This window comes from Macrobrachium rosenbergii, chromosome 14, assembly GCF_040412425.1.
Source record: "Macrobrachium rosenbergii isolate ZJJX-2024 chromosome 14, ASM4041242v1, whole genome shotgun sequence".
In the NCBI taxonomy this organism is placed as follows: Eukaryota; Metazoa; Arthropoda; class Malacostraca; order Decapoda; family Palaemonidae; genus Macrobrachium; species Macrobrachium rosenbergii.
The window spans coordinates 40,186,320-40,201,350 of NC_089754.1; the positions used below are offsets into that span (position 1 = coordinate 40,186,320).

At 36.3% G+C, this 15,031-nt stretch overlaps 1 protein-coding gene across 1 annotated transcript; it reads right to left on the minus strand.

The window, feature by feature from the left end:
* Positions 1-1,687: 1,687 nt before the first annotated feature.
* LOC136845988 (probable ribosome production factor 1) lies at positions 1,688-11,700 on the minus strand. Its single transcript, XM_067116560.1, has 6 exons — positions 11,312-11,700; positions 7,488-7,751; positions 6,385-6,538; positions 4,093-4,204; positions 2,711-2,863; positions 1,688-1,904 (listed from the first exon to the last, which is right to left on the minus strand). The coding sequence occupies exons 1-6, from the start codon at positions 11,555-11,557 to the stop codon at positions 1,745-1,747; spliced, it is 1,089 nt and encodes a 362-aa protein (XP_066972661.1). The 5' UTR covers positions 11,558-11,700; the 3' UTR covers positions 1,688-1,744.
* Positions 11,701-15,031: the final 3,331 nt, after the last annotated feature.

Genomic DNA, 15,031 nt, shown 5'->3' on the forward strand with positions numbered 1-15,031 from the left:
CACTTTGTCATTCCATGTTTTGTGCATAGTGAATTTTGCCTACTACACTGTTTATGTCTCTCTCCCTTGTTGAGGTATTTGTTAGTGTTTTAGTGATTTTCAACTCCAAGAATTATTTTTTCCTTTCTAAGGAACTAAGAATTATTTTTTCCTTTCTAAGGAACGAGGTTCTTCCTAGACTGCCGTTTCAGACTTCATATTGTGTTGTTTATTTTTTCTGAAATGATTTGTGTTGTTTCAGTAGCTAGATGCCCTGCTAATTTATTTTGCATGTCTGGTATATTTCCCCTGGACCTTCTGTCTTTTTTATGTGGGTTTGGGGTGAGGAATTGGACAGTATTTTGTCGAGTCCATTAGATTTAAAGGAAGATAGTGTTGGATACCTTACTTCATAACTCTTAGAACTAGATTGCCTGACATGGTCCCCAGTGCAAAGTTTCATGTTGATGGACTGACAACCCAGTATGGCACTGAGGCTTCAGTGAATATTTAGGGAGGGTTTTTCATGGGACAGTATTGCGCTGTCTTTTTTCTCTTCGTGTTGATGATCCCCAAAGCAGGTATGATTGAAGGCTCCTTGAACCAGTTCGACAGGACATATAGGAACACTGAAGTTTTACCAGACTTGCTGTAACTGGTTTCTTGAGTAAGGTTTTGATTTTTTTTGCTGAGGACAGTAACATAGGAGACTCATGCTTTAGGCGGGATGTTAATCTACTCATGAGTGAGGGAGATATTGATGTCAGAAGTCTGGAAGAATATGAAAAATTACAGAAGTTGAAGAGACTTTTTTAATGATAAGGAACTATAAAGCTTTACCCATACCTGAAATAGCTAATAACTTTTAGTGGAGGAAAATTGCCTAGTGTTTGAAGAATTAAAAGTTGAAGGATAATGAAACAATAATTTAATTTGATGTCCTTGACATGTGCTAAGTATCAGAACAGATAAGAATTAAAATCAGTAACAAATTCTGAGTATATTTGTAAAATATTTACGAGATTTACTGAGATGGGGAGATGCAGTAACTGTTTGTGAGGTATACATTTTTTCTAGTATTTCTTTGCAAAATCACAATTATAGCTGACATACTATCATGAAAGATAACTAAAGCCATCATCAATCCCTGGGTATATTTATGAGCAAATAAATAAATGATGTCCTGGAGCAGCAGGGGCAGTACATTCCCCTCTGAAATCTCAAGGCATACTGATCGACATCTCTCCCGAGCTGAGCTAAATTGTTGCCATAAGTCATTTGTGGCCCATTGAAGTACTATGAACATTTTTCCTACTAAATTCATCCAAACCAAATGGTGCTTAATATTAACACTCATATGAGGATTCCTGTCCATCACCCAAAACCTCTTGTAGATATTCATATGAAGATTCCCGTCCATTAAGAGTTAAGAAAGAACCTTCTGGCCAGTCTTTTGTAGCACATATTTAGTAGGATTAAATAATGAGCATTTTATGCAGTTTATTTAACGTAGCCCTAGTTCTTTTCTCTGTAGACTTGGAATCGACTTTTTAAACAAGCATGAATACAGTGCTGTATTCAGATATTGGTCAAATATCAAGGGACAAATCTTTGGAGGGATTTTGGATAGTGACAAAAAATGTGTAGTCTTATCTGACTTTTGATCTTGAACTTTTAGCCATCAATGACTCAGAGGAAATACAAACCATTATTACTAGAACAGTAAGTGTTTTACTTCAAAAATAATGAATACACATGAAAAGTTTCAAAGGACAAATCTTCTCCTGGATGGTTCCATCTCATGTCTCTTTAACAGCCACTCATAGTCGCCATCAAATGCACCATCTTGTAACCACTGCAGGCGTAGTGTAAACCTTGGACCGAGCTCTCTTAAATGTACCTTTTCAGTGTTCTGGAATTCATACCTGAAACAATTCATGGCCAAGTTTACAGAACAATAGGTATGGAATATCCTTAGAACAGAAATTTTCAGTACCCAATGTTCTCTTTGTTAACCTTGTGCATCACTATTAAAATTTTAAAAACTAATTATACAGTACATAGTAATGCTGTTGAGTTTCATTTACAGTACTGTAATATAATAATAATGATTCACACATACTCCATAAAAGCCTTATTTTTTACTGTATCAAGTAAACCTCTCTGAAAATAATTCCTGTACAGTAAAACCTGATCTTACAACAAGACATTCATGCTTTCTTATTACTTTCTAACCCAACCTAAAATGTGTCATAAGGACATTATTCAGCACAAAGCACTGTATGCCCACCAGTGGGTTGTGTCCCTATTAATGAAAAACTCTCTCTCTCCAGAGAAATGACACAAAGAACCCCTTCTGTTAGAGACTGAGATAGCTCAGGTGTAAAACAAAACAAAGTTGCAAAGGATTTGTATGCGTTGAGCACAGCATTAATATTGCCATAAGAAAATGAATCTGGAAACTGGACATAGTATATTATTAAATACTGTAATGATCTCAGGGTTAAATGATATACATTAACATATATGTAAGAAACATTAAAAAATCTACTTTTCTAAACTAATAAGAAGGCCCTCAACTGCTACCAAACTGTTGCTTGGCCTTTTACTTATTTTGAGCATAACACCACTGGAAACAAGTTATGTTAAAATTCATGAAAGCAGCACACTTCAAAAAAATAAAATAATCATGAAAGCAGCACACACTTCAAAAAAAATAATCATATCTCACCTGTGGTGTCTGAAGAAAATGTAATCTCTTTGATTATGAAAAGTGCAGACCCTACGACCTTTAAATTCTGGATCATAGTGGAAAAGAGCCCCCAACATACGGCCAATCATCTGTCCAAGTCGTGTCCGGAAGTTGTTTAAAATTACCTCTGGCCTGTCAAAAACAAACAAATTAATACTTACTGATAAATTATGTACAGTAAAAATCCTCTAAAATAAAAGCTCTAACATTACCTCTGGCCTGTCAAAAACAAACAAATTAATACTTACTGATAAATTATGTACAGTAAAAATCCTCTAAAATAAAAGCAATGTTAGATATAAAAATTAGTGAAAACACTGGTAAGCACCAGCAGTTAATGCAACTCCTTGGATATGAAGGCATTACATTCTAGAATTAGTCAATTATGGCAAACAGTTTAACTAAACCTCTCGGGTAGAATTTCAATTGTAACACTAACAGGGGTGGCCACATAAATAATTACTTTTTAGGTACAGTGGGAAGTGACAACACCAGCCCTGAAAAAAAGCTAGTCAAATTTTATAAATCACAAAACACTGTCAGAACGACAAAAAAAGGATGTGAACGAATCAAAAAGAAAATTTAAAACAAAACGTTGTTCAAATTAAAACTTAAATGTGGTTTGTGAGGCCTGAAATTCATGATTTTGCATCAGAATTTCTGTATAGAAATAAACTTCCACTTTTGATTATATCACTCAAAAAAGATGCTAAACCTAAAAGAATAACTCAGAATGTGTCTGCACACAACTGTGCCACAAAGAGAAAAGAAGCCTTGCAAGATAATGGAGCACAGTCTGAGCAGTATACTGTACAGTATATGGATAATGAACCTGGCAGTAGCAAATGAAAATGGATTAAGCCTCATGCTGAAATAAGGAAATCATCATATCAAAAGGAATGATGCAAGCAAGTAATTTTGGCTTGTCACAGAACTGGTCACTAGTATGACCTATGAAAATTTGATGAATAGCTGTCAGATTCTCCATCATTTTTGATAAACCCAATTATAAAATTTTTAAGGAGCTGTATTTAATAAACAAAATATAAACTTTATCATTAATAAAGTCAATACAGCGACCAGCCCTGTGAGAGCTACATGATTTAGCCAAGCGGTCTGGTTAAACTATTTAATAATAGTCCAATACTGACTTGAATGTGAAGAGATCACTTTCAATCTCCTTTTAAGACCATTTTATATATAAAAACAACTACTGGGTTACTCTGATTTACAATGGATTTCTTAAGAATAATCAAATATATTTAATCTTTAATGACACGTCGTGAAAGACTCAAAACTAATAAAGAACAAACAAAACTTGGTGACAGAGAGCATTTTTGAAGTTTATGTGTATTCTTTACCTGTGAGCAGTGATTTCTGTATATTTCCTGCGGATATCTTTGCATAGTCTTGGGTTGCTAAGCCTGAAATAAGCAGTTGGTCCATCGGGCAGGTGAATCAGCAAAAGGCCATCTGTAAAAAATAAACATAATTATGCAAGTATTTCAGTTTATTAAATTTCCGTAACTTAAGTTTATAACAAGGAGCTGATACTGACTACTTAATAATTTCTTTTATTTATAAAGATGTCAATATGTTATGCCCTGTTCATAGCTGGAACACAAATGGCAACTTTAAGAGTGAAGGATATAATGAAGGTGTTTGTTACATTAGACAGTATAAACTCTGAATGATAAAATCCTGTTTGATTTGTTACAGTGGATATAAATCAGTGCCTGAAAGCAACAAACATCGATGGATTATTATTAAATTGTTTTACCAGACTGCAGAATTGACATTCTAAACTTTCATGGGAATGGCACACAGGGTTTGTTCTCCGCAAAGATATACCTTATTTAATGAATAATAACTTAAACATTTTATGACTGCATCTTTATATGATGATTAGGTGAAGAACTGCATTGAGTATGGTACTGAAACAATGTGCTGAAAGATGATGTAACTTTGGCAATGGTACACTAAACCATTCGTGCACATCAGTATCTATAGATATTACTGCATATTATACAATATGTTTTGCAGCATGATCTAAAAAAATCTCAATAATAATTTGTAATAATGAGCTGGCTGTTTCTATGGAGACCAAAGCTGTGGTATTGCTCCTTCAGCATGTTGACTCAGTCTATGGGACAGACATCCTGCCACTGCATCTAATAAAATGTCCTGGAAGCATGCATACTCCAAGTCTACAGAAAGTATGAAGTCACACTCTCTCTGATGGAGACTAACACATAACTAAGTATTCCCATTCTGAACCAAGTCTGCTGACCTGTCTCCAGCCTCTGGTTGCCTTTTCCACCAAGAAAGGCAACTGAAGAAACCAGAAGTGGTCATCTAAGACTCCCAGCACACCTTTCTCCAACATGACCCTCGCCAAAGCTAAGGACAATTCAGGAGGGTAAACCTAAAATGAGATCATTAAGGGCATTACTATGGAAGGAAATTCTTTGAAGGGTAATCTGCCCCCATTTCAAAAGAGCTGAGACTACAAAAGGCCTCAGCTCCTAGACACTGATGACAGGTATCACCCAACTCCTGGCACCAAGAGGGGAACTGCCCATCACAGTGTCCCCTTCCCTTCTTTCCCTCACCTGACTCCTGGCCCTTTCCACAGAAGGAAGAAAGTTGGGCTCTTAACTAGACTGGAAGAGGTCTGACCTTTCCCTAACCCCAATGTCAGTGAAGGCTTGGCTGAGATCCCTGAGGATCCTTTTACAATGCCCTGATGTAGTATTAAGGGAAACTGACCCCAGGAAAAGGATGTCATGGGTGTCAGTCAGCCTCTTTTCGACCCATACCAATACCTTATTCTGCAAAAGGAGCAAGAAGCCTTCTGCAGTGAGAGAATGCTACCAGTTGCAATTGCTTTGAGAAAAGGCCACAAAGAGCAGTAGTGTCAGGGGCTGGTATCTGGTTGATGAAAGCTGAAGGATATCCACTGCCAATGAGTGAGGCCTCATCACAAATGGAGAGGGGGATCAACTGCTGCAAGTGGAGTTAAGTACAGTAGTTCCAAAGGAGAAAACCAGAGTTGCAGTAGAGATAATGCCAACAAGAGATACAGAAGTGAAGGAAGTTTATTACTTCCAGACAATGCTTCAAGTCTCTTTGGCCTTCTGATAACTGAAGTGCTTCAACCACTGGGTAAGTGAGAATCTCCACACTTCCTGCAGGGAAACTTCCTGGGACAAAAAGTATGAGTGGTGACATGAGACCAAAGACAAGAAGTGGCCACGCATAATCTTGCCCCAGAATCTCCATAGTACAAAAAACACACCACATCAAATACCATACAAATACAACAGATAAAACACAATATCAAAATGCTCAAGCAACCAGTCAAGAGTTCCTCAGCTGCCGTAGTGCCATGTTGACATGACAGCGCCATAGAAAAGTAAGAGCATGAAGACGGGTTAGGGGATGGGTACTCCCCAAAACTGCCACAAAATAACTACAGTACATAGTTAATAAACTTCAATGACCAAACCAGCTCCCACCTGGGTCTATTGTATACAGTACAAGACAAAGTTTGTATTCTTGTAAAAACATTACAGCAATACTTTTCAAGACCTTATTGTCTATGATAACTAATCAAGAGAAATCACTTGGACTTGAATGAAAAGTTAACTTACTTGGAGATCTCTTGTCTTCGTTTATAACAATTATATCAGTAAACTCATGTGCTTTGGCTCCTGAAACCATTTTCTTAATGGATGATTTACGTCGAAACTTTCTTACTGAGCCTGGTATTATCCTGCGTAATTCTTTCATAAAGGATTGTGTTCTCTGGAAATTTAAAATGGTAATTAGCGACCTGTATACTCAACAGCCCAAAATATCCATTGGGAGACCAATTAATTCAACAGTGCAAAGCAGCCTTTCAAAAGTATAAGCTACCAAAGTAATTTTTATTTTATTATGTTAATATCTCATATTTAAAACACAATATATAAATGATACATTGAAGTAAAAACTAAAATATAAAAACCATTCTCAAAAATGTTCATAGAACACTTGATATATCTATTAACCCTTACTGGATGGGCATGATCATATGAGGAACTATAACTGGTTTTGAGTGAATGCCGGGCTAACTCTTATGAGTATCAATATTGTGTGCCACTTGGTTGGATGAATTTAGCGGGAAAAATGTTTATATCACTTCAAATGGTCATAAAGAACTTAGCCAACTCTAGCTGGCTCAATACAGGTCCAAATAGGGGACAGAGGTGGATTAGTGTGCCTTGAGACTTTGAGGGAGAATGTACTGCCCCCTCTATCTCAGGATGTCTTTTTATTTATTTGCTCACAAATATACCCAGAGATTGCTGTTGGTTTTAGTTCTTATCTTTTATCAAAGTATGTCAGCTATAATTGTAATTTTGCAAAGAAAAGTTTAAAGAAATATTAGAGAAAACAAGTATACCTCATAAAAAGATACTGCATCTCCCCATGTCAATTAATCTCATAAATATTTTACAATAAACGTACAGTTCACAGTTTGTTGCTGATTTTTTTTAGAATTTTTTAGAATTTTTTTTGCTTATACCTTGTGCATTTGCATAACTTCCTCTTTCAGTTAATGTTTTTTTCTTAAATTGGCCAACCTTAAAGTTGCTCGGTCCGGAGGTGTGCTTAATATATATCTAGCCTGTCCAGTAAGGGTTAAACAGTTCAAAAGATATAAATTATCTTATGAAATTAAACCAAAACAATAAAAAACAATGATACTTACTGGATGTGCATTGACACTGTTGGTTAAAAGCACTTTTGGTTCATAGGTTTTGGCGTAATAACTTGCATATTTGTCTGTGGCCTCATCAAATTCTATTTCTTGATCACCGCTATCCACATAAGTGACATCTGGTTCTCGCAAGCTCTCAATGGTATGAGGAAGTTTAGTGGGTTCTTTCTTCACCACTGGAGGTTTGCCTTTATTACCAGCTTTTTTCCAAGCCTTTCTTGCTCTGACTCTTTCTTTTGCTCTTTCAATGTTTGCCTGGCAAAAGAAAATAAGAAGTTACCAAACAAGATCAATTCAGTCAAAAATAACCAACAATTGATTGTAAATCTGAGGGAAGAAGACCTGTTAGACGGAAAAATTAAGACTGAAGGAAAACCTGGATATAGCTGTAAGAACACAAGGTTACTTCCTAAATTAGATCAAAGACTAGCATTGGTGCAGAGGGTTTTGATGTAGGATGACTAATGAGCTATTGAGTTGGGTGCCTGGCATTTATTAAGAATTATTGGTAACTAATGAATATCTACTAATCCCATCTTGAAAATGAAATCTGGAAAACTAATTGCCACAATAATTAGATTTTAAGTTTCCTAAGGCTGTATAATAATCTATCAATAATCATTAATAAAACTTATGCAGGTTATTATTTTATTATTATACTATTCAGTAGATGAAACCTATTCATATGGAACAAGCCCACAGGGGCCATTGACCTGAAATGCAAGCTCCCAAAGAGTATGCTCATTAGGAAGAAGTAAGAGGAAGTAAAGGGAAATACAAAAAGAAGAGATCCCACTTATTAAAAAGGAAAAAATAAATTAATAAGTAGATAAAAATGTATTAATATGCAAGGAGAATAGCATTAGGGTAGTAATGCATTACATCTTCGCTTGAACTTCTGAAGTTCCAATTGCATGACATCCTCTGGGAGGCTGTTCCACAGCAGTGTAAGGAATAAAGGACCTCTGGAACTGAGAAGTTGCTCTCGGCAGATAAAGGGGATCAGGGATCAGTTGTGAATGTGGCAGATCTCTGAATAAAACTTATGATGATCCAAGTCATTAGTACTACTACTACTGCTACTATATTAGGACATAGAAACCTACCACCACGAACCACTGTATCTAAAAGACATAAATCTCTGGCAGAAGCAGACAACCACACTGGAGAGCAGTATTCCAGTAAAAGAAGTACAAATAACCTAAAACAGGTTGCACAGATTTTATCTACGTTATAAATATATGAGGTGTTATGAACATTACCCAACTTTTGTGCATTTGCTGAAACTTTTATTAGATGTTTCACAAAAGTTAGATGTGAGTCAAAAGTTACACCTAGAATAGTTAAAGCTCCAGGCACATTCAGTAAAGTTCCATCCACCTGAAGGGGAGGATGGAGTGGGAAATCTGTACGAGATCTAGTATATAATCAATAGTGTTTTCATTTTACTGGAGTTCAGCCTCATACTCACCAACTAAACCATTCCCTGATCCAGTCCAAGTCCCAATTAAGGTTGAGGGCAGTTTCATTTCTCATAAGTGGAGAATTTACTACATCTACAAGTGTTGTATCACCAGCATGCTGAACAAAACTTTTTTCTAGGCGAACAACATATCACTTGTATACACTAAAAATACCATTGGACCAAGAACACCGCCCTGTGGAACTCCAGACAAAATAAGTCGTGGTTCACTACAGGTCAGGTCCTGTCCACAGCAACTGGCCGCCTGAAGTAATCCTAAAACATATCCACCCACTCCAAGATTCTGAAGTTTATAATTAAGTGCCTTGTGATTTACTAAATTGAAAGCAGTACTAAAATCTATTTGAATTACTCTGCACTCACTCAAAACCCTTATCAAGGTTCCCTTGCAAATGGCATGTCAAGTCTAAAAGAGCATCGTAGGTACCCAACTGCTTCCTGTATGCATACTGACTAACAGCTAACAATCCTTTAGATTCCACATGTATAGTGGCTTAGAAATAAGTTTTTCAGCAACTCTGGAGAGCACAGGGAGAATAGAGATTGGCCTGTATTACTGTAGTCTGTAGATATGCCACTCTTTGGAACAGGTTTTAAGTTAGCAGACATTCTTGTCTTTATTAAACTAACTGTTCTGGGGTCACTAAAAAGGAGTCAATGTTGAAACCGATTTATTTTGCACCTCGTACTCAGCATGTACACATATCTAAAGCTGAATGTTGCTCCGTTTTTCTCTATGGCCTAACATTATAACCATGAATAGTCTATGCCTTGGCTAATTGTTTTAAACTAGGACCTTGTAGCACTCGGAACTATTTGGATGAGAACTAGCTTTTATGAAGGGGGCTTCAAGATGAGTTAAGATTTGTTGGAAATGTAATGAAGAAAATGACTGCATTTAAACTAGAAAGTCAAATTGAACTGAACTGTAAGGAATCACATCAAAGATCACACTAGGCCTACCTCCACATCCAAAACTAAGAGTGAAGTAAAAATTTTACTTACTTTTAAGTAGGACTGACAATAAACTTGAATTTATTTTTGAGGTCAATTTGGATTTCTTTGGTCCATTTCAGGTTTCTTATTGAACTGCAGTCGGTATTTCCCAGAGATGAAATTATGAAGCAAAATATCTTTTGAGTTAACAAAAATCACATTGGCTGGTACTACTGTAGCCTACAGTTTTTCTTATAATGTAGATGCATATACAGTATGTGGATCTTTCCTAGATAGTGACCCCCACAAGGGTTTTAATCCAGTAAGTATCCACCTTTGTGGCGTGTTTAGTAAAAGCCAATTAGGGAATACCATAAAAACATGAACATAAGACAGTAAATATAAAGCAAATGATCCCCTAGAAATATTTGTCTTAGATGATGACCCTAAAAACTCTTGGGGGTCACTATCTAGGAAAGATACCAATATGCTACTGGACTAGCTGCTGCCTTGTCTTAAACATGAATCTCAATTACAACCTCTCAGTTGCCTCATCACTCCAACCCTCACCAGGTTGAACTAGCCTAAGGTTTACTGGCAGATCAGACAATTTTTTTACCTGTTGCCAATTTATCAAAACGGCAGAACTAAGTAATAGCTCTGCATGTGGTATTACTTTTGAAATTGATTTTTCCTATAGTATTTTGGTTGCTTATCAAGAACTTACCATTATTTTTTTGTCGGTCCACTATAATTAACTTCAGAAGTTACATAGTGGCCATCCTGGAATGCTATTGCACGTGTGCAGTGTTATAGTAGAACCTTTGGTAAAAAGTGAAGTCTTCCTTCACCTCGGGGGGGTCCAGCCCCCTGCTAAGTATCACGGCCTGCTAGGATAGGTTAGGTTAGTAGGTTAGTATAGTTCGTTTTATAATAGGTTTCCTTAGTCAGTCCCTTCTTAAGCATATGGCTCCCTCATGACTTGTGCATGTGTGGAACCATTCCATAACATAGCAGTTTGGCCTGTCCCAACATTTTCCCGCAGCCGAAACCCTGCATTCCCAAAGGGTTCCCAACCATGTTGGGTAGATATGAGGTTAATAACTTACCGACAATAAGCCCACCACCTCCTTCATCAGCAACACTAAAATTATAGGAAAAATCTATTTCCAAGGTAATAGGCTAGTCCGTGCAGAGCTGTAGCTTAGATTTACCATAAAAACTTTACAATTTTAAAATCTTTCCAATAAACTTGGGAAGAACTAGAACTACTTTCGTTTATTAGACATGATAGGGTATTCTAGTCCTAACTTCCATGTGGGATTTCCATTATGATTCAGCTAGGTTAGGCTAGCCTACAGTAAGAGCTTCAGTTAGGCTAGGCCATGCTGTTTACCTTTACTCTTTCAGCCTTGACTTCTCGCATCTTTTTCATCCTCAGAAATTTGTTTTTGATTCCGTAACATGGACCCATTTGGGGAAAGAGGACTTCCTCCTCCTCCTCCTCCTCCCCATCCCCATCTTCCTCTTCTCCCACGTCATCCTCTTCCTTAGGCTTGGTGTCTTTGGCTTCGGAAGTTTTCTCTTCATTTTCTTCGTTCTTCTTGGCCGGTGCAGCTCTTCCTCTTATTCCCTTCGCCATAATGCTTCTATGTACAACTACGCGATATAAATAAGGATATTTACAGGAAAGTAACTAAAAGAACTATAGCGACCGAGAAATTTCAGATTTCTGCCACACGGTCAGTAAAACACAACATGCGGTAGTAGTAGAATAGTAGTATTGGCACGATTTCCTTTGAAACGGCTCCAATGCTCGTTCTTTTCCGCCTTTCTCTGTTTAAGTTCATTGCCTCTAATATTAATACCACAGTTTTTTTTTTTAATTCCTTCCTATTTTCAATTTCTTCTTTCTACAGATCTGCAAATAGAAGGATATTAGCCATCAATTCCTCTTTATTTTCTTGATATGGCTGCTGCACAAATCTATATCTATTTCTAATGTCACTATATGCTGGGCAATAGAGTAAGAAATGTTCCAGGTTTTCAGTTATTTCTTCACAGTACATTTTGTATCGTCCCCTTTTAACCTATTCCTATCGTTTAATTCTAGTGTGCCTGGTGTAGCCCTACTGATCAGCGATGTTTTTTTAGTGTTATCATACCAGGTTTCTTCTCCTATGTTTTCCTCATTTATCTCTGCTATCCTTTTTGTCCCAGTTATTTATAATTTCTTTTAATTGCTTGCCTTTAAGTGATTCAGTTTTACTTAAATTTATGTTTAATTCTTTCAGATCCCTTTATTTGCAGAATCCAAGGGGTTTTCATATTTTCATATTGGCCTATGGTTATCTCGTATAGGAGCCTATTTCCACCACTCTCAAGTGTATGTTTCAGATAGAATAGGTTATCCTTCATATCCCCTAAATGGCAGGGAGAGTGGTCCCTATGTCGAATCTTAAAGCACAACTTGCTGTGTACTTTGGTACTTTCAGAATTGTGCTGTACACTTGGTTATCTACTTTACAGTTCAGTTATGTCTTTCTTGTCGAGTTTCATGACTTCCATGGCATACATGAGGGATGGCATCATTAATCCTTTCCAACACAGTTTTCCTATTTTCACCCTGCTGCAGCTTTTACTGATGACTGCATTAGCCATATTGCTTTAATTTGAGCCCTTTTTATTTGTCCTCCGAAGCAGTCTTTCACGTTGCTGATTGTTATCTGCTTATCTGTTTTATTCCTTCTATGTACTGCATATTTTCTACATCATCAGTACTATACCAGTCGTTGAATATTAATTTATTGCTTTTGTCTGTATTTATATTTAAGCCACATTCGCTTGCTATTTCCAGAAGAGTTTTTATTGTTCTTGTCATTTCTTCAAGGGTGTGTCCTACGATTAATCTATCGTCTGCTTTCAATAGTGCCACAATCCTTATGACTTCATTCCTGAAACCTTTCGTTGTACTTTACAATTTTTCAATTATCAGGTAAGTTATTAGCAGAAAGAGTATGGTTGAGCCATTGCCTCCTGCCTCATGCCATTTGTTACATTTAGCTCTTTTTGTTCTACATTGTTGAGGCATAGACAGACTTGTTATGTCATTTGTATATATCTTTGCTACTGCACTTATTACCACTGCATGTAGCCTATATTTCATCATGACCTCTATGAGCTTTTTTCTGCTAACGGAATCAAAATTGCTTTTTGGAAGTCTATTGATACCACAAATAACGGGTCTTTTCTTCTGTATGCTTCTTGGATGCAACTTCTAAGGTTTACAAATGTCAGTTCCTCTTCTTTGTGTAGTAAAACCTGATTGAAGTTCATGCGTCTTCCGTATATTTCTAATATGCTTTTCTATTTGAGTTTTCAGGCTCCCCATGAAAATTTTATATGACACTCCACATTAGAATTTGTCCTATCTAATCAGTAGATGATTTGAGATAGGTATCTATTATTTTCTAGCTTTTTTAATTTTCAAACAAATTTCTAGTTGCTCTGGAAGAATAAGTCCTACTATCGCCACCGCTTGTCCTGTCAGTTTATATGAAATCATTTTACTTTTTGTGCATCTAAATCTTATTTCATAGCTTAGAAACGTTTCTATTCACAATAATAATTGTTATATTTTCTCCGTATTTCACTTCACCATTGTTTATGCCACCAACTCTTGATTTGGTAAATCACATGAAAAATTAGTTCAGTTTTGAAAAAGGGAGAATGATGACATCCAAAGGGGGGAAAACAAGAACAAAGAACAATCAGATTGAAGATTTTACAAAAAGGCGAGTAGATAGTGAAGATAATATGCTAACATATAATTTGAAATACAGACAAAAAAACTATTCTTAGTTGTGTTTGTGGGACATTAAAGGATGAAATGTGGTTGAATGTGAATTGTAACATTGGTGGCACAAGAATGGACAGCAAATTATAAAAATCAAAGACTGCAGTTTTTCTCGTAAGAGTGATGACTAAGCTCAACACCATAAAGTTCACAGAGAAAATTCCTCTAAGATGAATGAAAAATAGAGGCCATAAGTTACAAAAAATAAGGAAATACAATTCTAAAAATAGATTATGTAGACAAATTGGAACTAAAAAGAAGAGGAAGAAGAACGGGGTTACATTAGTTAAAGCTGCTGAGCAGCTTAAAAACATAATGTCAGCGTTAGTGAAATTACTGGGAAAAGTAAGTACCAGTGATTGTTGGCGAATTGCTGAATTTTGCTGTACAAACCTAGCAAAAGATGGATGCTTGCTCTTCGATTCATCATACTGAACAAAGTTACATGCCGCAGAAAGTAAAATCCTAGTCAAGAAATAAACTTTCAGTGAAAGAGAACTCTAAATTTCATGATAAATTTTCTAGAAGAAGTGAATATCATACATTGCTTAAAGATAAGATGAATTTCTTAGGAAATTCGTAAAAATTCAGTATTGTGTAAAGTGAGTTTCTCATTTTCCCAAAAAATTTCCCAGTAGGGAAAATTTTCCTCTTGCTCCCTAAGCCCTAGCAGCAAAGATCAATAAATTTCGTGATTTATGTAAACAAACCTTCTCTGGCGCCTGAGTGCTCCTAAGCCTGTGCCATATCTGTCGTTATTTTTACCATTTTTATTACTGAACTCCTCTTCTGCTGGGGTATTATCACTACGATGCTCATCGCCAGAGGTCGTTCGTTTTCTACAGAAAAAAAACCCGGAATGCACGTGAATGCTTTGACTTTCCGCTAGTGTATCTGCTATCTATTTATATGTCTACCGATTATATTGTTTGGTTAAAATACTTCCTCTTCATTTTACTATTATACTCTTATCTGAGATCTGCTTTCACCTTTTCCATACGTAGGTATTTTACTTGGGGACTAATAATAATAATAATAGCCCAAACGTGAGGAAACTTGATGTTAGTATTATCATCGTCCACGTCTGGTATTCGGTCCCCAATTTAGAATAATCATACAGTATCGCTGTATAAAAACGAAACGCGTATCCATGCATTATATTACCGTCACCTTTGACGACATGAATGCGCTAGTATGTTATATAACTTTAAAGAGTTAAGCCAAAGCGTGAATGTGATCAAAGTAATGTATCTGGTTGTT

Bases quoted from the DNA above. Each gene is read 5' to 3' on its own strand.
- LOC136845988 (XM_067116560.1), bottom strand. From the start codon at position 11,557: ATGGCGAAGGGAATAAGAGGAAGAGCTGCACCGGCCAAGAAGAACGAA. The intron at 2,864-4,092 runs GTAAAGAATACA...TGTTTTTGACAG, and splicing joins ACAGAAATCACTGCTCACAG to GCCAGAGGTAATTTTAAACA. The intron at 1,905-2,710 runs GTGAGATATGAT...GAATTGTTTCAG, and splicing joins ATTTTCTTCAGACACCACAG to GTATGAATTCCAGAACACTG.